General features: G+C 34.5%; 5 protein-coding genes across 12 annotated transcripts; 4 read left to right on the top strand and 1 right to left on the bottom strand.

Annotated features, from left to right (window-relative positions):
- The first annotated feature begins 731 nt into the window (after positions 1-731).
- LOC140971382 (thioredoxin-like fold domain-containing protein MRL7L, chloroplastic) lies at positions 732-3,850 on the top strand. Of its 3 annotated transcripts, none has more exons than XM_073433626.1 (6): positions 732-895; positions 1,343-1,483; positions 1,571-2,094; positions 2,910-2,991; positions 3,062-3,173; positions 3,249-3,847. In XM_073433626.1, the coding sequence occupies exons 1-6, from the start codon at positions 830-832 to the stop codon at positions 3,377-3,379; spliced, it is 1,056 nt and encodes a 351-aa protein (XP_073289727.1). In that variant the 5' UTR covers positions 732-829; the 3' UTR covers positions 3,380-3,847. The 3 variants fall into 3 exon arrangements, 2 of the variants coding, with proteins under 2 accessions (XP_073289727.1, XP_073289728.1); XR_012174302.1 differs by having other exon boundaries at positions 733-895; positions 2,910-2,995; positions 3,249-3,850; XM_073433627.1 differs by having other exon boundaries at positions 742-997; positions 1,320-1,483; positions 3,249-3,846.
- Positions 3,851-4,151: 301 nt separating this feature from the next.
- Positions 4,152-5,687, bottom strand: LOC140971381 (uncharacterized). Of its 2 annotated transcripts, none has more exons than XM_073433624.1 (2): positions 5,413-5,687; positions 4,152-5,309 (listed from the first exon to the last, which is right to left on the bottom strand). In XM_073433624.1, the coding sequence occupies exons 1-2, from the start codon at positions 5,530-5,532 to the stop codon at positions 4,593-4,595; spliced, it is 837 nt and encodes a 278-aa protein (XP_073289725.1). In that variant the 5' UTR covers positions 5,533-5,687; the 3' UTR covers positions 4,152-4,592. The 2 variants fall into 2 exon arrangements, with proteins under 2 accessions (XP_073289725.1, XP_073289726.1); XM_073433625.1 differs by having other exon boundaries at positions 4,152-5,189; positions 5,413-5,677.
- A 1,480-nt stretch (positions 5,688-7,167) lies between these two features.
- LOC140971380 (molybdopterin synthase sulfur carrier subunit) lies at positions 7,168-9,013 on the top strand. 2 transcript variants are annotated; one of them, XM_073433622.1, is made up of 2 exons: positions 7,168-7,526; positions 8,497-9,013. In XM_073433622.1, the coding sequence occupies exons 1-2, from the start codon at positions 7,512-7,514 to the stop codon at positions 8,806-8,808; spliced, it is 327 nt and encodes a 108-aa protein (XP_073289723.1). In that variant the 5' UTR covers positions 7,168-7,511; the 3' UTR covers positions 8,809-9,013. The 2 variants fall into 2 exon arrangements, with proteins under 2 accessions (XP_073289723.1, XP_073289724.1); XM_073433623.1 differs by having other exon boundaries at positions 7,175-7,414.
- A 707-nt stretch (positions 9,014-9,720) lies between these two features.
- Positions 9,721-14,155, top strand: LOC140971379 (protein phosphatase 1 regulatory inhibitor subunit PPP1R7 homolog). Its single transcript, XM_073433621.1, has 6 exons — positions 9,721-10,137; positions 11,239-11,469; positions 12,141-12,287; positions 12,423-12,565; positions 12,657-12,771; positions 13,791-14,155. The coding sequence occupies exons 1-6, from the start codon at positions 9,853-9,855 to the stop codon at positions 13,869-13,871; spliced, it is 1,002 nt and encodes a 333-aa protein (XP_073289722.1). The 5' UTR covers positions 9,721-9,852; the 3' UTR covers positions 13,872-14,155.
- Positions 14,156-14,912: 757 nt separating this feature from the next.
- LOC140971378 (uncharacterized) lies at positions 14,913-20,176 on the top strand. 4 transcript variants are annotated; one of them, XM_073433617.1, is made up of 7 exons: positions 14,915-14,994; positions 15,080-15,127; positions 15,220-15,352; positions 16,444-16,547; positions 17,306-17,450; positions 17,546-17,686; positions 18,377-20,176. In XM_073433617.1, the coding sequence occupies exons 2-7, from the start codon at positions 15,087-15,089 to the stop codon at positions 19,889-19,891; spliced, it is 2,079 nt and encodes a 692-aa protein (XP_073289718.1). In that variant the 5' UTR covers positions 14,915-14,994; positions 15,080-15,086; the 3' UTR covers positions 19,892-20,176. The 4 variants fall into 4 exon arrangements, with proteins under 4 accessions (XP_073289719.1, XP_073289718.1, XP_073289720.1 ...); XM_073433618.1 differs by lacking the exon at positions 15,080-15,127 and having other exon boundaries at positions 14,913-14,994; XM_073433619.1 differs by lacking the exons at positions 14,915-14,994; positions 15,080-15,127 and having other exon boundaries at positions 15,215-15,352; positions 16,440-16,547.
- The last annotated feature ends 485 nt before the right edge of the window (positions 20,177-20,661 follow it).

Here is a 20,661-nt window from a genome sequence, read left to right as displayed (position 1 = left end):
CATTTAATTTTGCTTAGGTGTATTTCAATCTGTCACGTAAGTTTTGATGTCTTAAATCATTATTAATTCATCCATTTTTTCTCTTTCTTTCTCCTCAACCTCCTGATGGATCTTGATCATCGCTCTTGACTTTTTATATATTTCTATGAGAACTTGTGTAGTTTATCTAAAAAAAAGTATTATTAAAATAAGATGTACGCGTCAATATAAGTAGTTAAAACCTAATAATATAAGCTCTTAAAATTGTTCACAAATGTACTATTTTATTTTTTGATGAGAAAAAATCTTGGTAGAATTTATTAAAATAGAAACACAATTCAAATTCATGCATGTTGTGCACAAATACAACTTATATACAAAAGAATTCTGAACGATACAATGATATAGTATATTTTTGAAGAAAATAGAAATTAAAAAAAAGAGAAATTTGATGGTAGATAAAAAATATCTTATCATAAATGTGTGAATATTTGATTATTATAAAGTTATCATTTTTCGATCTCACGTCAATATAAATATGAAAAAAGTGAAAAATATGTTAAATAACAAAATCAAAATGAAAAATAACTAACTTACAACGAAAATGTTAGTTCTCCAAAAAATTTGTCAGATATTTTAAATTTTAAAATATAATATGATATTAAAAAATTGTTTAAACCGAAATGTCATTTATAACCCTTCTACGGAACCCACAAGGCAGAAATTGCTCTCGGCTTATGTGGAAATTAATTCTGTTGCTGGAAACCTTATCCCATTTCACGCTGCCTATTCTACATAACTGGGCCGCATCCTGAAGCTAGTGGCGGGAAGGAGGCGATTCTATGCAGAGATGGAGAGTATCAGGTTCTGCTTTATTGGCGGCCTTGGTTGCAAAGTTCTAGCTCGACGCAGGCGGGTCCGTAATCTAACGGCTTTCGGAAAGAACTGTATTTGATATGTGTTCACTGATTCGTTCTACGGGTCTTGTTACTGATACATCTTTCATGTTTGAGAATTGGTTTTCTGTTTATTTCTGAATCGGGTATTTCGTTTTAACTATAAACTGTTGTGTAATGGATGTCACTTGTGATATTATTGCTTGCTGATCTTTTTTATGCTTGCGTTGGCTGTTGCTCTTGTGCTAAAGAGTAATTTAAATTGAGTGACAGAGCATCACTGATTATTGTTATACCAAAAGGATCCTCGCAAATAATTAGGAAATTGGAAATGGTAGAAACATAGTTTTTGCTCAGAAGGTCATATCTGTTTTCTTTTAGATTGAATTCACACATGATACAATTCTTTTCCAGAATATTCATGATATATGGAGACTTTAAGAGTTTCAGTTTGATTTAATATTTAGGAAATGGAATTGCTTCAATATGCTTCAAGGCCACAAGCTCTCTTCACTTCTGCGAAAGAAGTGCATGAGATGGATTCCTACCGTAGAATGAAGCCTTTCGGTGGCTTATTTACAAAAAAGCTTCTGTGTTCACCTCGAAGGGTATCTATTCATCTCCCTTTTGCTCTGTAGTTCCCCCCTATCATACCTATAAACACATTTGAATTCTGTTTTGGATTGTGAAGACAGGGTGATGGCAGAAAAGGAAGTGGCATTGAAGTTTCAAAAATAGAAGAATTGCTTAGGCTTGGTGGAGGGGAGGAAGAGGAAGGGGATGAATCCAGTGGGAGTGAGGAGGATGGAAATGATGATTCCTTTGCTATGGATGAAGAAAAGCGGAAAGAATGGAGGCAAAAGATTAGGGAAGTTATTGGTAGGATTCCTGATGTGGAAGAAGAGACGGATCTTGTTGAGAAGAGGAGGAAGATGCAGAAACTTTTGGCTGAATATCCACTTGTTGTGGAGGAGGATGATCCAGATTGGCCAGAGAACGCTGATGGGTGGGGCTTTAATTTGAATCAGTTTTTCAACAAGATCAGCATCAAGAATGTAAAAAAGGATGATGATGAGAATTATGACAGTGAAAACGAAATAGTATGGCAAGATGATGATTATATTCGTCCTATAAAAGACATTACCACTGCAGAATGGGAAGAAGCTGTTTTCAAGGACATCAGTCCTTTAGTCGTTCTTGTGCATAATCGTTACAAAAGGTTTGCCCTCAAACTCTCTCATCAATTAAACTGATATCCAAAATTAGTTGGGTGAAGTGAAAGTTTATTCCCAAAAGAAAAGTTAGACCTCACCCAATAGTATATATAAGATATTTTGAAACATCCACTCGTGCAAAAGTATATTTGTATTGAATATGGCTTTCGTAGTGTGTGGCTAAAAAAAGTAAATATATGGAAAATGAATACATGATTGCCATTGAAGAAAAATGTAGAAAATTTTGAAAGTTAGTGGTATTGGTAATTATTTGAAAGCTTGGAAAGGAGGAAGAATTGCATCTTCAAAGGAATAGGAGGAAGTTAATGCAAGTATGCAACCATGAGACAATATTAAGTATTGAGTTGCAGTCTGACAACAAAGCATATACCTTTAGGCTGCATTTGGAAGCATGTATGTTGGATTTGAAAGAAATTTTGAAATTAATATATTTAAAATCAATTGATTTGAAATACATTTATTTGAGTGATTTTAATCTATTAAAGTGTGGAAAAAATTATCAGACAAAGAAGTGGAATTTGAAATGCGTATGTAAATTTTTTGCCCAAACATACGCTATGGATATTTGATATCCACTTTCTTCAAATCCATTTATCAAAATATGGCCGAAAGGTATTCCATTTACCTAAATACTAATTGGATGTCAATCTATGTTAGTTTAAGTCAAGAATGACACTTTTAATATGTGATGATTAATGATGCGAGTTGGATGTCAATTTAAATCTTTTAGTTTTTGTACATAATGCTTTATCCTTGTGCAACTCTATATTTACTAATTCTTGTAAAAAAATATCTGCAGACCAAAGGATAATGAGAGGATCCGAGATGAATTAGAAAAAGCAGTGCAGATCATATGGAACTGTCAGCTACCATCACCTAGAGTAAGTGAGCTTTTCCACTGAACACTTATATCTTCCTCTCTGCGAGCTACTAATCAGCATTAGAAAACAGTGTGTTGCAATCGATGCTGTCGTGGAACTTGATTTGGTCTCTGCATTACGAGTCTCTATCTTCCCAGAACTCATTTTCACTAAAGCAGGAAAAATTTTGTACCGTGAGAAAGGTAAATTTTCGGTATTCAAGCACTTGCATGCTTTTGGCTATGGCCTGTACGTGAATCTTCCATTTTTCGCTACAGCAATCCGAACAGCTGATGAGTTATCAAAGATAATGGCATTCTTCTACTTTGGAGCGGCCAAGCCATCTTGTCTGACCGTTGAGAGCAATGAAGAAGCAATTCCTTCTGTTCAAATGACTAGTGAACGATGAAGAAGCAATTCGTTCTGTTCGGACGTCTTGTGCAATGGACATTTGATATCATCCTACTATTGTTTATGTTTAATATGGCGAAATGATCTGCCAGTGGTGCTTATGAACCGATATCTCGAAATTTCAGTGACACAAGTTTGCTGAAACATGTTATATCTGTGCAACAGACCTCAACTTTCTCCCACATTAGCCTTAGAAGAGTTGAAAATACCAATCTGTTCCCTGCTTCGAGTGCTATGCAACAACGAGTTATGCTGCCTGTGTAGGTGGAGTTATAACTGCAAGAAGATCCTCTGACGATGCTAGATTATAGTCGCTCTGTGTTAGAACACGCACGGTATATGGTTTGTTAACCTTTGTTTGCCGAGCATTAATTATCTTCTAATGCACTGTTCCCTTCGAATAATGAAAATATATAGATGAATTCAGTACCTAATTGCATTCAATATTCCCAACAGCTCTACACTAAAAACTCTACATTGTGTGTTGCCAAAAAAACTTTACATTTTAAATACGGTTGGGTCTATGCTAGACCTAAAGTGCCAGTTCTGTTCTTATTTTTTAATAAACATGTTTGATTGTTTATTTGATTTCAAAATAAAAATATGATCGTGTTTGATTAAGATTCAATTATAAGATAGTTTTTTCCTGATGTAGCATATATTTTAACTGTAAATACATTGCAATATCTTTTTCAAACATTTTCAGGTTCCAATTCTGCAAATTCGTACGATGCAGCAGACTACAAATTCTGTAAATGCTCACACCATGGTAACCTAAAAAAATAATAATATTTTAGACAAACCTCAAATCCTTTATCTTGAAGAATTAATCAAGCAAATCTTTCCCAAAAGCAATAAGATCTTATCTGGAACAAACTTCATTCAAGAAATCGTGATGCACTAATTCGTTTGAACAAAAGATGAACTAACGGAAAAACATCTAGTCTATACTACTAAAGATGGTTTCGTCCAAAAATTACAAGCCAACAAAATACGGCGCAGAGGATACCGGTCTCTCGAACCCATTGGAGACTTTTTGGTTCCACTATGTTTGTATACTTCTGTTTGGATAACAGTGGAAACCTCATTCTTCATCAGTAGAATCGAAAATTGACAAATCCAAGAGGGGAAGATCGGGAAGCTCGATCAAGGGGGACTTTTTGGTTCCACTATGTTTGTATACTTCTGTTTGGATAAAAGTGGAAAGAACCTCATTCTTCATCAGTAGAATCGAAAATTGACAAATCCAAGAGGGGAAGATCGGGAAGCTCGATCAAGGGGGCTTTGATAGCAGGTTTTTGCTGGCCAGACGACTGTTCGCCATCTACTTCACGTCTGGCCCCTTTCAAGATTAAATCTTTTATGATTCCACCAAAGAAATTAAAAGGGTTCCTCAATCCATTTTTGACTTTCAATAACAGAGACACTTCTGATATTTGCCAAGCTGCAGTAAGCAGAATCATGGTCGACACAAGGCAGTGAGTGATCAGATTCTGCCTCTTTACATTCCTCACCTCTTTGATTATCTCTGCTGTCCTATCCACTTCTGGACACAATTTCTCAACATCTTTTTCTTGCCATGAATCCAACTGTTTTCCAGGCTTCTCTTCTGTCTTATCCACTTCTGGACACAAATTCTCAACATCCTCTTCTTGCAATGTATCCAACTGTTCTTTTGGCTTCTCTTCTGTCCTATCCACTTCTGGACACAATTTCTCAACCTGTTCATCTCGCAATGAATCCCACTGTTCTTTTGGCTTCTCTTCTGGACACAATTTCTCAGAATCTTCCTCTTGCAATGAATCCAACTGTTTTTTAGGCAACAACAAATTCATAAAGGAACAATTCTTTAACAGACAGTTGAGCTGTACATAAAGCAAACAAAGCAGCCGAACACCGATATCGCGTCCTTCTAAATGATTCAAGTTCTTGTAAGAAGAAAAGATTCAAGTGAAGATCTGAACCCAAGAAACCCATAAACGTCTTGCAAAGATAATAACGCATAGAACAGAAAAGATAGAGATATAGAACCTGAGAAAGCAGTCGAAAGAGGAGTTGTTTGGCAGTGGGTTTGTGCTCGGAGACTTGATGCTCCTCCATTATCTCTTTGATTGCTTGCTTTGCTATCTCCACCTTATCGGTTGAGTCCATATCACATTAATTCATTATTCTTCTTCTTGTCCGTTGGGTATTATTATAGTGTGTGTGATGATCGGTGACGTCTCGAACGCAGATTCAAGAAAATGATAGATCCCGAGATAGCGAGACTTGGTGGGTCCATCCACGGTCCACTAGACCGCTACTGCACTCAATCTCAACGTACTAACTTACACCGAATGTTCGGGACTAAAAGTCAGAACCAGGGATATATATAAGAAATATATTTATACAAATAAAATAAATAAATTGATTGTGAGTATTAGTGGGGTGTATTCGATTATAATTTTTAATGATTTTTTTAAATGATAGATTTTTATGTATTTTATAGATTTTTATTGACTTTTATGGATTCTCATATATTTATAAACAGATTTATGTGGACTTTTTTGCAAGATTTTTATAAATTTTTGTGAATTTTTTTTTTTATAGAATTTTATATATTTTGTACTTAATTATAACATATTATTTTTTATTAATTTCTTTGAACCAATAATTAATTGACATATATAACATATTCAGTTTGAAATAGTTTTTCAATATTTATATTAATAAATAAATATACTTATTTAAAAGTTAAATAATTTAATCTTTACATGTGTATGTACGTGGGTTTGTATGTATGTTTGTTAAAATTTTAAAATACATCAATTGATTAACCTGTAATCTTGTTTTTGAATTGATAATATACATGTGAAAATAATATTATTTAGTATTGTATCAATATAATTTTGTATAAAAATATCATAGCTTATATATTAATTGAAAATGCTAAAAAGAGCTTAAAAAATCATGGTTGTTGCAAAGCTATTCAATTATTAAGAATTAAACGATATTTTTTGGATCATTTTTTATTGTTATTGAATATTACATTAATTTATATAAATCATAAATTAAAAATCACAAAATCAATTCTAGAATTCAAAATTTCCTATGATATTTAAAATAAAAAATTATTAAATGAACAATCAACAAAAAAATAAAAAATTTGAAAAGAAAAGATGAAAATATATATAGAGATACACTTCGAAAAGTCGAACTCATAGCCGACCCACCAACCACGGAGAATTATTCCTTATAATATACAATTATATGGTATAATATAATTATATTATACAAATCATATATCCCGTAATTAACGAAATGGTATAATATAATTATATTATACAAATCATATATCCCATAATTAACGAAATGGTATACTATAATTATATTATACAATATAATTGTATATTATAAGGAATAATTATTTACGGTTGGTGGGTCGGTTATGGGTTCGAGGTCTCTAAATGGTTTTTCTGATTGTATATGTGTATTTTCATAAGCTTAATTTTGGCCCGTAAATGGGATGCATTGACTTATTGAAAACAGGGGTGTTCAAATCAGAAATCCAAACCGAAAGTTAGGACATCGAACTGAAAATCAAATTTTTTTTTAAATTTTTTTTGATATAAATGTTAAAATCGAAATTTATATAATTTGATTTATATCAAAATCGAACCGACTGAAAAAAATGAAATATAATTAATCAATATTTTTTATATTTTTATTTAGATTATATATTTTATAGAATGATATCTAGTGAATTATGCATATTTTTTGTTAACATTTAGTTGAGTATTTTTTTAATAAAAGTAAACACCATCTGTTTTTGTTTAAGCTCATCTTCAGCAAGATTCGTTTTCCTTTCTCTCACACGGTCACACCTCCATCCTTAATTCTCTGGTGTATATAAATCTCTCCTCATCTCCTGCCAATTTTCTTTCTCTGGGTTCTATTACCTTATCCCACTTTTGTTTTGTTTGATCTTCGAACGAAGGGTATTGTGAAATCAGAAATCGTTTTCAAGATATACGTCGGCCCTTGTATTTATAAGGTAATCGATATTTGTAATCTAGACATAAAGAGTTTGGTATGTGGGGTTTTTTGTCTCTCCCTCGGATTGCCTGGAATCTGTATGATGTACTGTCTGCATGAATCTTTTATTGGTATGTGGGGTTTTTTGTCTATCTCGGATTGCCTGGAATCTGTTTGACCGGTGTGGGTTCTATCGAACAAAAAGAAGATGGGTAGACAGTGGAAACATATGATTGTCCTGATGCAGAATACTGATTGGTAAAGTATCGGAGAAAGTAGTTGCCTTTAAATGATACGTAGTCTGTTTGCCACTTGCTGGCTTTCATGTTTCTTTTGTTATATTCCAACATGTATATTATTTTGTCCATCAGATGTTTGTTCAAGAAGAAGCTCCATATGCTCGGTAGCTTATGCATTCTCCTATCTTTAACTTTATTATTTCTAATTTTCTGTTTGTTTGTTTTAGTGGACAGTAAATTCCGACTGTACCCCAAGTTTTTCTTTTTTTGTACCCCAAGTTTTTCTTTTTTTGTTATTGGAATACATATCAGTAGGGGAGCAAATGAATCAAATTGAACCGAATGCTCCTTGTATTTCGATATTTGTGATAAAGTTAAAATTTTGTTGAGATTGTTTGAAACTCGAACCAAAGCATGAAAAAATAGCTTCTTTTTAAGCTGAGTTTAATTTGAAATTGAGCTCGATTCTTTGGATTCAAATTTATTAATCAAGAAATGTGAACAATGTCTAAATTTATTGCCTAAGCTCACGAGCTCCTTTAGTTTCAAGTATATGTCATTATCAATTGAGTATCTTAAAGCTTGTGAGCAATTCTGGAATTATCGAACAATCTGAACTCAAATGCGGTTCGATAAATATTTAAATATGTTTTAGCTCGGTTCCAGTTATTATAATTTTGAATACAAATTGAATAATATTCGAGTCAGCTCAAAAGGTTCACAAAGTGATGTAATTCATTTGCATTCTTACTTTAGTATTACATAGACACCTGTGAACCTTTAGTTTATGCTAGGCTATATAAAGCTGTTACTTCTGTCATGTATCAATATAGATCAAATGAATGTTCCTGGCACTTGGCAGTGTATGGAGAGGGAAAGTATCTCTGAGAAGATTGATGGTGAAGAAGAGGAAAAGGGTAATAATTCTGTGGAGATCAAGGTTTTGTTCTTTGCACGAGCAAGAGATCTAACTGGAGTGTCCGAGATGCAGCTGGCCGTTTCAGCTGGTAGCACTGCTCATGATTGCTTGAACAAGCTTATTGTTAAATATCCAAGCCTGGAAGAAATTCGTAGCTGTATGGTCCTTGCATTAAATGAGGAATATACTCCTGAGTCCGCCGTTGTGAAAAACAGAGATGAACTAGCCATCATTCCTCCTATAAGTGGCGGGTAACGGCTACATGCTGAAAATGCAGATACATCCAGAAACAAAATGGCCTCAGTTTCTCTATCTTAGTTACGTTGTTCTGTTTGTCTCTGACATTCTTGCCATATCTTATCCAGTTATGTGATTAACTTCACGAAGTTGGTGATACTTTAAATGAGGAAGTAATGTATCGCTTTCTGCAGGAGCTTGGATGATCAAGAATCTTATGTCACTGTTTTCTGTGTAACATTTTGAGCCTCGACCAGTACATTGATTTAACGGGTAACATTGAGGATGAATAAAATAATGTGTCCATTGATATAAATCATGATTTATATCCATTACCCTCGATGCTCATCTAATTGCATAATGTGTTTGGTTATTGGCATTATCTCTTCGTGTTATATAGTATTTCTGTTCATCGCTCTGGGGTTGCGGTGCGTTTTGTGCATACAAGCACGATTAGAGGCTTTGCTTTTGCCTATCAATCCAGAGTGACGTTGGTTTTGATTTCAGCTTTGAGACGATGCTAAGAAAATGATTTTGAAATTTTTATTTTTTAAAAATAATGAATACACCATTCTAAATCAAAATAATCACTATAAATCAATCAACTTCACGGAAATATATTATTTAAAAAAAGTTAACAAATTTCTATAACGAATATACCCCCACATCCTTCCAAACCGTTTTGCAGTACTAAGATTAATGTCTTACATTTCGATCTCAAAATCGACTATATGTATAAATCATTTAAAGGAAATTGTTTATGTGTTAATATGTTAAAGTTGGGGACATGATTGAGATAAAATTTATCCGTAATTTCTATTTAAATTAGAAAATTCTCTTTATTTATGAAACTAAAAATAAAATCACGACTATATAAACATTCATTGCACGATTATTACTTAATATCCGCATTCCATTTTTCTTTTCTGATACAAAAATATTTGTAATTTCAGTATTCTATTTACCATCAAACGGGCTATTTCAATCCTCTCGGAGCTATCGTTTCCTACGAAACCGACTTGGCTTCCATTTCATTTCCCGATCAACCAGTACTCACTGATTATGGAGTCTTGGAATCTGCCCCCGAACGAGATGTCGGATGACGGCGATGATTCGCCGTCGAATAACCTTGTTCTTGACCTCACGAGCTGTCAGCTCCGCGATCTGGACTCCGTGGTGCTGCCGCCGAGTCTGACCGAATTAGACCTCACGGCGAACCGCTTGTCCGCGTTAGACCCCCGCATTTCGAATCTCTCTAGCCTCCAGAAGCTCTCTCTTCGCCAGAACCTTTTCAACGATGATGGTGTCCGTCCTCTTTCCACGTGGCACTCCCTTTCTGGCCTCCAAGTAAGGATTTATTATGATTACCCCAAATATAATCGAGTTCCGTTATCTGGCTAATAATTGACTGAATTTTAAGCCGAGTTTTGAATTCTGCGCTTATGCAAGTTTGTTGTGATTGGCTTGTACAGATTAACTGAGTATGGAGTGAAAATCAAACTATTAAAATCTTTTCTTTTCTTTTTTTGACAACTTGATTTCTGCTGATTTTTTTCTTTCTAATGATTTTTAAAAGCCTGGACAAATAATATGTTCTGACTGCAGCTTATTTTTAGAATCACATGACCTATGTATATATGTTTTGTCCTTTTCTAAAGCCAAGTATCTATAAGATTCTAAATGTAAGGTCATTTGAATCCAGATAATCAATGAATTTGGGTTCATCAAAGGGTGGGCAATCGTATAGCAAACATGCTTTCTCTACTCAATATTAAGTTAGCTAGAAGATTAAATTGTATAACTTTGTCCAGAAAGCATGACAATTGGAGATCAATCTAGACCAAGAGATTACATGGTATTTCTTAAAATATTCTACATTCCATGGCAGCTGCTCCATACTACCAATGCAGGCAGTAACTCCACACTGTGGCAGAGGGAGGGGCGGGTCCCTCGGTCACATCTGTCTCACTCCCTCTCAAACTTCCAGAGAATTTGCGTAGTTTTCAATGTTTCATTTACGGTAATTTAAAGACATATTTTTGAGGGCCATAGAATATCAAAATTCAGAATCGATTATTGGAAAGATATTACTTCATTATCCAAACAATAAAGATAGATAATGCAACTTCTCTAGTGTATATTGGGTTGATAATTGTAGACCTACATGAATTGAAATGTCGAGATTCTGATAAACGGCAAAATATGATGGATGGAGTAAAATTTTTGGATGAAGGCAATGTGTGAAAAACAAGGACTGCCAATAAAATAAGAATTAATCTCTGTAGTCCGGTTGTTTATGTTCAATTGATGTGCCCCACTAAATCCCCCACTTTGGTCTCCTCTTGAGCTTGTTTGCAGATACATATGCTGTTATAATACTGGATTTTGGGTGCTTTTCATTCAAAGCTTGTTTCTTATTTTAGAAATGATATTATAATTTTTTTCCAGGAGCTAGTATTGAGGGATAATCAGCTGAAGCAAATACCAGATGTTAGCATATTCAAAATGCTCCTGGTCTTTGATGTTTCGTTTAACGAGATCTCGACGCTTAATGGATTGTCCAGAGTCTCGAACATGCTCAAAGAACTTTATGTTTCTAAAAATGAAGTTACTAAGATGGATGAGATTGAGCACTTCCATGAGCTCCAAATTCTTGAGCTTGGATCCAACAAATTACGGGTTAGGTCATCTTCTTTAAGATAATAAATTCAATTAGCCATCCTAATGCAAAAATCATGTAGGAAAATCAAAATATTGATGATGTTTAGCTAAAGCTTTTATCAAACAACATGGACTAGATATCTCATAAGATGGTAAATTACAGGCTCTCTTAAAACTTTTTACCTAGTTTCCAATCCCCTCCAACAGCGTATTAGATGTTTTAAGTAAAGCATCAAATCCTCTAAATCATAAAGTATGACCGTTTCCAGTGTTGTGTTTTTGGCTCTTAGGAGGCCCTTCATTAACCTAAAACATCACCATCTTCAACAGATATATTGAGCTAAATTACTCTTGGTTGAGCAAATGGATTTAGTTTCTCAATTGTGAAATTAATATAGGAAATGAGGATTTATATGACAAGATTAATTCACCTTTCTTTCGTAAGTAGATGTTTTTGCTTGAATTCCAAACAAACATGCTTTGGGGTTAAGTCAAGTTGGTTTAAGTATCTGAACTTAAAATCCTCAGCAATCCAAACTTTCTTGCAGCAACTTGCAAATTATTTGGCTTTTCTATATGAACGGTCAGTCTTACATGGACTCATGCCTCATGGGTATTCTCTACCTAGGCATTGTTAAATTAGTTTTTGAAAATTTTCTAGCTGTTTTTGAACTGTGTTTAATTATCAGGTAATGGAGAATTTACAAAACTTATCTACTTTGCAAGAGCTTTGGCTAGGGCGCAATCGAATTCGTGCAATCAATCTATGTGGGTTAAAATGCATTAAGAAGCTTAGCCTTCAGAGTAATCGATTAACTTCGATCACAGGACTTGAGGTTACTTTTATTAGCTTCATATGATGTAATGGTTGAAGAATTGCTGTTTCTAATATCAAATCTTACCTAAATTCCTCTCCCTAATTAATGACACGGCATTTAGTATTTTATCTCTTGATTTTCTATGATGTCTAGGAATGTGTTGCACTTGAAGAATTATACTTGAGCCATAATGGTATTTCAAAAATGGAAGGCCTGTCAACTCTATCGAACCTTCGAGTCTTGGACCTGTCATCCAATAAGCTTACAGAAATTAATGATATCGAGAACTTGGCAAAGTACAAATGTTTCACAAAGCCGTGCTACAGTAATATGTAAATTGTATGCATCAAATTTGTTGCCTTCTTGATTGTCGATGTTTAATTTCAGGTTGGAAGATCTGTGGCTTAATGACAATCAAATAACATCACTGAATGACATAGCTGTTGCAATTGGTGGGGCCAAAGATAATCTCACAACAATATATCTGGAGCGCAATCCATGTGTATGTACTTCTATTTCTAGCCAATATTATTAACTGTACACTTTGGATACAATCCAATTTGGTTCGTGATCCTCTTGTTCGCGCACTCTTTTTTAACTGCATATGCAACTGCTGCTCCTCACTCCATAAATTTGCAAGCCTAATTTGTTAAATCCCTCAATAGGTTCCTAAGCTTGGTTCTAACAGTTCTAGGTCAATGAATTGACCTCTCACATTCTTGTTTCCTGTGGTCCCCCACGGGATTTTGACATTCGATATTCAATATGTTGAGCAACGAAGGTTCTATTATAGAGTAGGCTTTTATTGGATTCTATCCCTGCTTTTTTTCCTTGATCGAACTCGATTTTTCTCTCCGTGTAATAGAACCCCTCTCCGTTGAAATTCCTGTAGGACCTGATATAAAGCGCTTTTGCTGTCTGACTGTTTTATGTATTCTTTATCCTATTTCAAGCCATTGATCACTGACTTTTGTAGTTGTATACTGTACATCCACTGATTCTTGTGCACTGACTATTGTCTATTGCTAGCCAGAAGAGGCGTTAATTTGTTATCTGAAGTAAGAAACTGATTCATGTAAAATTAATCTGTAATTTCCCCTTGCTTTTGCACAATTTGTTTTAGCATGCAATGGAGTTTTATGAATTTGTTTCAAGTCCGAAATACTGGAAAAAACAGTTGTATTTAGCAAAATTATACAGGATTCCAAATTACTCTGATGATGCAGAATTCGAAGTTCATCACGGAGTAAATTTAAAGATTTAACATGAGTACATTCCTGTGAAAATAACTTTAAAATGGAAAGATGCATTGACGTAGATTCAACATTGACCTTAGAAGTTGTATCCAACAGTTTAAATTTCAGAGAATGTGTTCACTCAATCTTTACCATCTGATGATGTGTTTGGTTAAATCTATCCAGTAGTCTATCTGAATGCTGGCAGGTTAAAGTCTATATGCCTTCTTTTTCTTATTCTCACTCAGTTCTCGAACGTTTTACTATTGGTTATTGGTTTTTGCAGGCGAATTCGGCAGACTATATTTCAGCTTTGAGACGTGCATTTCCAAATATTCAGCAACTCGACTCCCAAATGTTTGCATAAAGGCGTCTTTTCATGATAATATCTGCTTCATTTGACGCCTAAAGCAGAGGGATAATTTAACTATCCCCTGATTATTTCATTTCCAGAGTTTTGGTGATTATGCGGCACCAAGATGAAATTTTCTGGATATTTTCAACATCGGAAAACCTGAGTTCCTTGACATATGGGTCAGAATTCTTTTTTCTTTTTTTAATTTTGTTTTCAGTATCAAGAACTACAGAAAATGTGCGCTCTCAATCTGATTAAACATTCAGTTTTTGGTGAGATGAAATGTTTGGATGAAACATGTCTCTTGATTTGAAGGAAAACGAGTCATTGAGTGAGTCCTTTGCAAGAATAGACCTGTACAATAATATTTTTTAAAAAGTAGACAGTGTACAGACCTATTCTTGCTATACCTTTCCTTTAAAAAAAAATAAAATAAAATATCAAAACAAAACTAAAATATAATATTTGATCGAAAAATATTCCAATAAATTATACTAATAAATAAAAGACTCTAGTATAATTGTATTTTATATTAAAATTTGATATATGCACGCTGTTGTTTTTATGATTATCTTATCAAAAAAGCGTAACTTTTGCAATTTTAAATTTTTTAAAAGTTAACAACAGGTAAAACACTGCTAATCAAAATTCGTTTGGTTATTAAATTTGATCATCAATCAATCTTTTTTTGTTGATAGAATTTGATGAACATGATATGTTTTGATATATTTTTCTAAAAAAATTATTTTTACGTCACTAATATCCCTATTCTTTTTCTACCAATTATTTGAAGATAGGAAAAAAATTACAAAATTGAAACTACTAGCTCGTATAAGCCAAAAAACAAAAACTACTAGCTCGTATAAAATAATTTAAAATAAATATTTTTTTAAAAATCATAAACATTAATTATTGTCAAAAATAAATTTGAACCTAAAATACAAAAAAAAATGTGAATATTATTGTTAAAAATTTACTAGCACGTGAGATTTTTTTAAAAAAAAATTTGCTAGTGTCCGTGTACAGGTGGAATACACAGAGGTATAAAATATACCGACTGTGAGTAACGTACAAATTACAAATTGTTCAGTGCTCTACTGCATGCCTCTCTCTCTCTCGTTAATTAATTCTGAAGGTAAAAACTTTTCCCGATTCAGATAAATTCCTTTGCTCTTTTGTGTTTTCAAATCTGGAATCTTTGTTTTCGAGAGAACTTACAGATTCAAAATGCTCGACGGCTTACTGGGTCGTGGATTTAGCTCCAAATGGTCGGATTTCTTGTTTGTATCTCTTAGATTGTATTGAATTGTTTTGATTTAAGTTCGTTGTTGACTTTGAATGTGCTTCGACGAGTTTGCAGCAAGTCGCTGATAAAAGCGACACGGGCGAGGATCGAGGTGGCGAGGAGGAGAGCGGAGGCGAAGCAGAGGTTCCTCGGAGAAGATCTGGCTAAGATGCTTTCGAATGGGCTTGATATCAACGCCTATGGAAGGGTACATACTTCACTCTTTTTGGATCTCTTTAGCTGTAAGCCTTTTTGGTTGATTTATGGATTGGTCGAAGCTGTTTTTTTGGATTCCTCTTTATATAGGTGGTTGAATATTTGAATTTAACGATATGCCTTTGTCTTGAATCTAGCTATAAATCTGTTCTTCAGTGAACTAAAATATTTTGTACCGGAGTGATAAAATTCAAGATTGTTAAAGTTGCTGTCCGGGGGTGTTTTTTTGGTGGTGGGCAAAATTTCATTCCTAGAACACACATAAACATACAAAGAACTATATAGTATATTATATTAACTCTGCATGGTAAGGAGTTGGTTAATTTATATATAAAATAAATACGAACAAATTTCGAATGAATAATATATTAGAAGTGAAATTTGACCAATTTAGGGCCTGAGATTTCTATAGTATGGGATTGTGGTCACACACGGTGAACTATCTTAAAACCAATTTTCGAACACCATGATTTTGGATTATTCATGGTTGATGGGAAGTCAAAAATAAATATTGATTCGCACTCTTTAGATACTAGTATCTTGATCATAGTTATTTAAGGGGCAAATGCCCTTAAGCCTTAAGAGCGAGGTACTAGGCAAGTTTCTTGCCATCTCGAAGTAATACATACTAGACATGATTTTTGTAATACATGTATGAATTTCACTACAATATTACACCACACCAGATATATATTTTATAAACTACTAAACCATGATGTTGATTAAATATTTATTTCTTTAATGTGAATCACCAAAGTTATCTTTATCTTCTATAGCACCATCATCTGTAAAAGTTTCAGATTCACGATTTCCTAATTAGTTTCATCAAGGTTGGTTTCTTCCTCTTCTTCACCAGTAAGAAGAGAAAATTCGCTTATACAACGAATTCCTACTACTAGTTACTTTCGGTACAGAATCATATGATAAAATAAGGACTTGACCTGCGCTTGTGATGACTCCATGTTAATAATACTATTTTTTATTAGACATTCCAGAACGACAAATTTTATTTAATTCACAATTTTATTTAATTCACTCTTGAAGTTTAAACATTTGTTCTCTCTGTTTTCACGTGGAAGTCAGACAGAAGAATTCCTAGCTGGAGTGAATCTCCTGTCATGCTATGATTTTATTGAGCAAACTTGTGAGTATACAGTAAAGCAACTTTCCAGAATCGAGAAACAAGGGTACGATCCAATCATATGTCCAAAAGGCTCATTTCTTTTTTATATAATTTCATTTTCAGCAAACACAATGTAATTGCATCGCATGCTCCAACTAGTGGTGTAATTCCTGTTACCATATTGCTTTCTTTTCGTCATATATGTTTAAATATGTTTTGTGTTTGCTGTTTACATTTCCTTGGTTTAAAGTGCTTGCTCGTTTGCTATCGAAACACAAGGTGTCTGTACACGAATACATGCATGATAAATTGCTGACTACTCTAGAACCATATTCTAAGTTTTTAAAATCATCGAATTTTGGGTCCATGTATGTGATTCCCCATCCATGTCCGTGCATCTGGATTTTCTATACAGGATATTATTTGAGCTGGATTTAATATATTTTTCGTTATTTTAGACAATTGAAATAAAAATCTTTGTCATTATCCAAATGCACAACACCTAGTTTTGGCTTGTCTTTGTGAGGCAAATTGACTTAGAATCCATATGAAAAATGGGGGATTCCGAAAATGTAGGAACGACTGGTACCAGTTTGATAATTACCGAATCATGAAACTGTAGAAAATGAATTGTTTCAGGTTGCAGTTTTAGACGTGATGGACTTTGAACCTGCATGGTTTTTGGAGAATCTAAATGCTCCTTGTCATGTTGCAAGTATAGCATCTAATATTATAAAAGATGTTGCTCTAGTTGTTGAGACCTTCAAGCTGTTTAAACGGGTTACAATAAATAATTCTCTCTATTTAACGGTTTCTCTATAGGGAATGCCCAGAAGAATGTAGGGAGGCTGTTGCTTCGCTGATGTTTGCTGCTGCCAGGTTTTCTGATTTGCCTGAACTGCGAGATCTGAGGAATATATTTCAGCAGAGATACGGAAATAGTTTAAAGGCTTTTGTTAATCAGAAGGTGATGTCCCTATGTATCCTTGACTAACCATACAAAAGGTTTTAATAATGATTGCAGCTTGTTTAAACTCTTAGTTTACTTGATTTGTGATTCAGTTTTGTGAGAAACTATCTGTGGTACCTCCTGCACGAGCAAAGAGGCTCCAGGTATTGCATGACATAACTTCAGAGTTTTCAATAAAGTGGGATTCAAAGGGGTTTGAACAAAGAATGGGTTCCCCTTCTGCACTTGTGCAGGTACAACTTTGAATCGCTTATGATTTTGTGCCAGATTAGAAAGATTCTAGTAAGCAGCATATAAATATTAACTTTAATTCCTATGTCCTGTATTTTGTCATAGATAATTAATTTCTAGGAGCAAAAACTAATGATTATTCACCATGTTGTCATACTCAATACTAAGAGGATATGTTATGTCTTGTGCAAGTTACACGATAAAATGATTTGTGCGGCATGCACCATGTTACTGTCAATGACATGTAACTTCATTTCTTTTTCTGCTAGTTATGCCATTGGGTGACTTTCCACGTTTCGAAGTGCAGAGCCTTTTGTTTCATGTCAAACACTCAATATATGTTTTCATCCTGAGTGGAAGTTGTGGATCAGTTTAGTTGTTGGAATCACATTCAGATTTGATTATTGTCAAGAGCATTTCCCCATCGTCTGGTATCCCTGAGATAGTTTTTATCTAGTGTAAAGGGGTGACGGTGTTCTGCATTAAAAGAGAACAGTAAGAGTTTTAGCCTTTTGGGTGGTTAGAACTTATAGCTGAAATCAAATGTTTCATTCTTGTTGTCTCTCTTCTTTTTTCCATGATGCACATCTTTGACTAAACACTTGTTATTTTTGGTGAATATTTGATTGCCTGCTTAACTAACATGGAACTCTTGTGTGACCTCTGATGATCTCAAAACTCTTGTTCGCCAGGTTGATTTACAAAAAGCTGATGTTAAACAAAGGCATGAACTTCTTGATGCAAAAGGCAGAATAAAGAGCTCTGCAGAACACAATGTCATGAGAAGAGACAACTCAAATGACCAGAGTCAGGAAATGGTTAAGCAGGCACACAAGTCTCCATTGAAGAAAGCAGAAAGCAGTACACAAGGAGGTGATTTTTTATTTCATGGAAGACAAACATCGCCGGGTGGCAAGCATTCTCCTACTATCAAGAGATATGATGATGAACTGAAGCGAGTAAAAACAGGGAATTCATCCTATGGGAAAATGGAAAATAATATTGATGTTGGAAGCGTCAGACGAAGTAATGGTGTCGGTAATTCAAGGAAAGGAGAAAACTGTGGACCATTTACTGGAAATAAGGATTCTTACCCTGCTATGAAAAGTGATGCAGAAGTCACGAATGTAAGATTAAGAAATTCATCCCACAGAAAAGCCATGGATGATGGGCACATTGGATACGTGAGACACAATAATGGAATCTGCAAAACTGGAAAAGGAGAGAATTCAGAAGCATTTTCTCGTGAAAGAGGTACATATGCCTCAAATTTTGGCGAAAATCTGGGAAAGAATGATGAAGTCTTTACTATCGATGGTTGTCTCAATCAAACCAAAGCATTGGGATCAATAAAAAGAGAACTGGAAGAAGAATCAGATAGATTGAAACCTTGCACTAAATATGCTCTCCTTCCGCCATATGTCAAACCAAAAGACGTAATTGGTCTCCCTCCACCATATACTACACCAAAAGAAGATAAACACAGAGCCAGTAGTGTTTCTAATCATGTGGGTTCTGATAGTGAGCATTCAATTAACTTATCCGCTTGCAATAGAGGTAATGCAGCAGGCCGGACCTGTACTGAACCAGATGAAAATGTTCATGATGAACAATTCATTGAACCTGCCAAAATGAAGAGTCATCTCCATGAAAAAGATTTTGGTCATCAGGATGATAAAGTTTCCTCATCAAAACCTCGATCAACACGGAGGAAGCACCATAAGTCATCATCAGGCAATGATATTGTGGATAGCAGTGAAGATGATGATGTTAAGAGGAGATCAAGTAGTAGAAGAAAGGACCATTCAAGAAAAGGCTTGCAGATGATTTTTGATGAGGAGCACCATAGAAACAATGAGGAGGAGATGCTTATAGATGAATTGTTAATGCATTACTGCAAAAAACCATCCAGCTACAATGGAGGAAAGTTGAAGAAAAAGGTGCAGGCCCAATCTTCACAGCAAATCGCTTACGATGGGCATGATGCCTCTAAAATGGCACCAGTGGCCACCAGATCTATTTCCCTACCGCATGAATCAATTGATTCCCCAGAGCCGAAAAAGGCATTCAATCGTTCAAATACTTTCCAGTCAGATAATCAGGCACGCCATGTGCATCCTAAACTACCTGACTATGATAATCTGGCTGAGCGGTTTGCTGCCATGAAAGGAAAAAAAGTGTATGATCAAACGGAGCCAAGGAGGTAGTTCATAGTTTGCATGTTCCACAATTCTTGAGCACGAATATCCGGATGCATGGTCGAGGTTTTAGCTGTTATGAAATTGCCAACATCGATTGTTCTCTAAATTTAGAATGGTAAGAATACAACAGCCTTAGACCTATAATAGTATGCGACTGTTGTCTTCATTCATGCATTATTTTAATTTGGTGCAAGAATACCACCGTTCATATGCATGAACTTTGTGATATTATAATATCGTAACCATTTACGTGCAACTCTAATTTGGTGACAGTATACTTTAGCGACCTACAACTTTTTTATCGTGTGGAAATTTCTTTTATTTATCAAGCATCGAATGAACCCCCATTCGACCTCCTATACGTGGGTTATAGGCAATGGGGAAGTCGAGGTGCTTTTGTCTGGTGGTAGTGCCTGCAAAGCCAAGCAAGTTCTTTTTTACTCGGGCAACAACCAACAGTGTTGAAACTGTCGCATGATCAGATATTAGTAGTAGACATCCTTTGCTGCATATTCATACATCTTTAGTAGAGAATAAGAATGTTAGATTGGGGCAACAGTATCGAATCTTGCCTAATTTTTTTTCAGATATTATGGCAACTTGCATAGTGCAAGTAGCCAAGATCCCTTAAGACTGTAGACGCGTGTCTCAAGAATTTGATGGAAAAAATTGTTACTTATCAATTGAACATTGATTAAGATGCTCAGTCACTAAGAACTATTTTTAAAAGTTTTGAGCGTCGGAATTTTGAGAACAATTCCTCTTATGGAAAAGTT

Source organism: Primulina huaijiensis, chromosome 2, assembly GCF_012295235.1.
Source record: "Primulina huaijiensis isolate GDHJ02 chromosome 2, ASM1229523v2, whole genome shotgun sequence".
Taxonomy (NCBI): domain Eukaryota; kingdom Viridiplantae; phylum Streptophyta; class Magnoliopsida; order Lamiales; family Gesneriaceae; genus Primulina; species Primulina huaijiensis.
The sequence above is the reverse complement of the archived record's forward strand: the minus strand, read 5'-3'. Positions and strand labels throughout refer to the sequence as shown.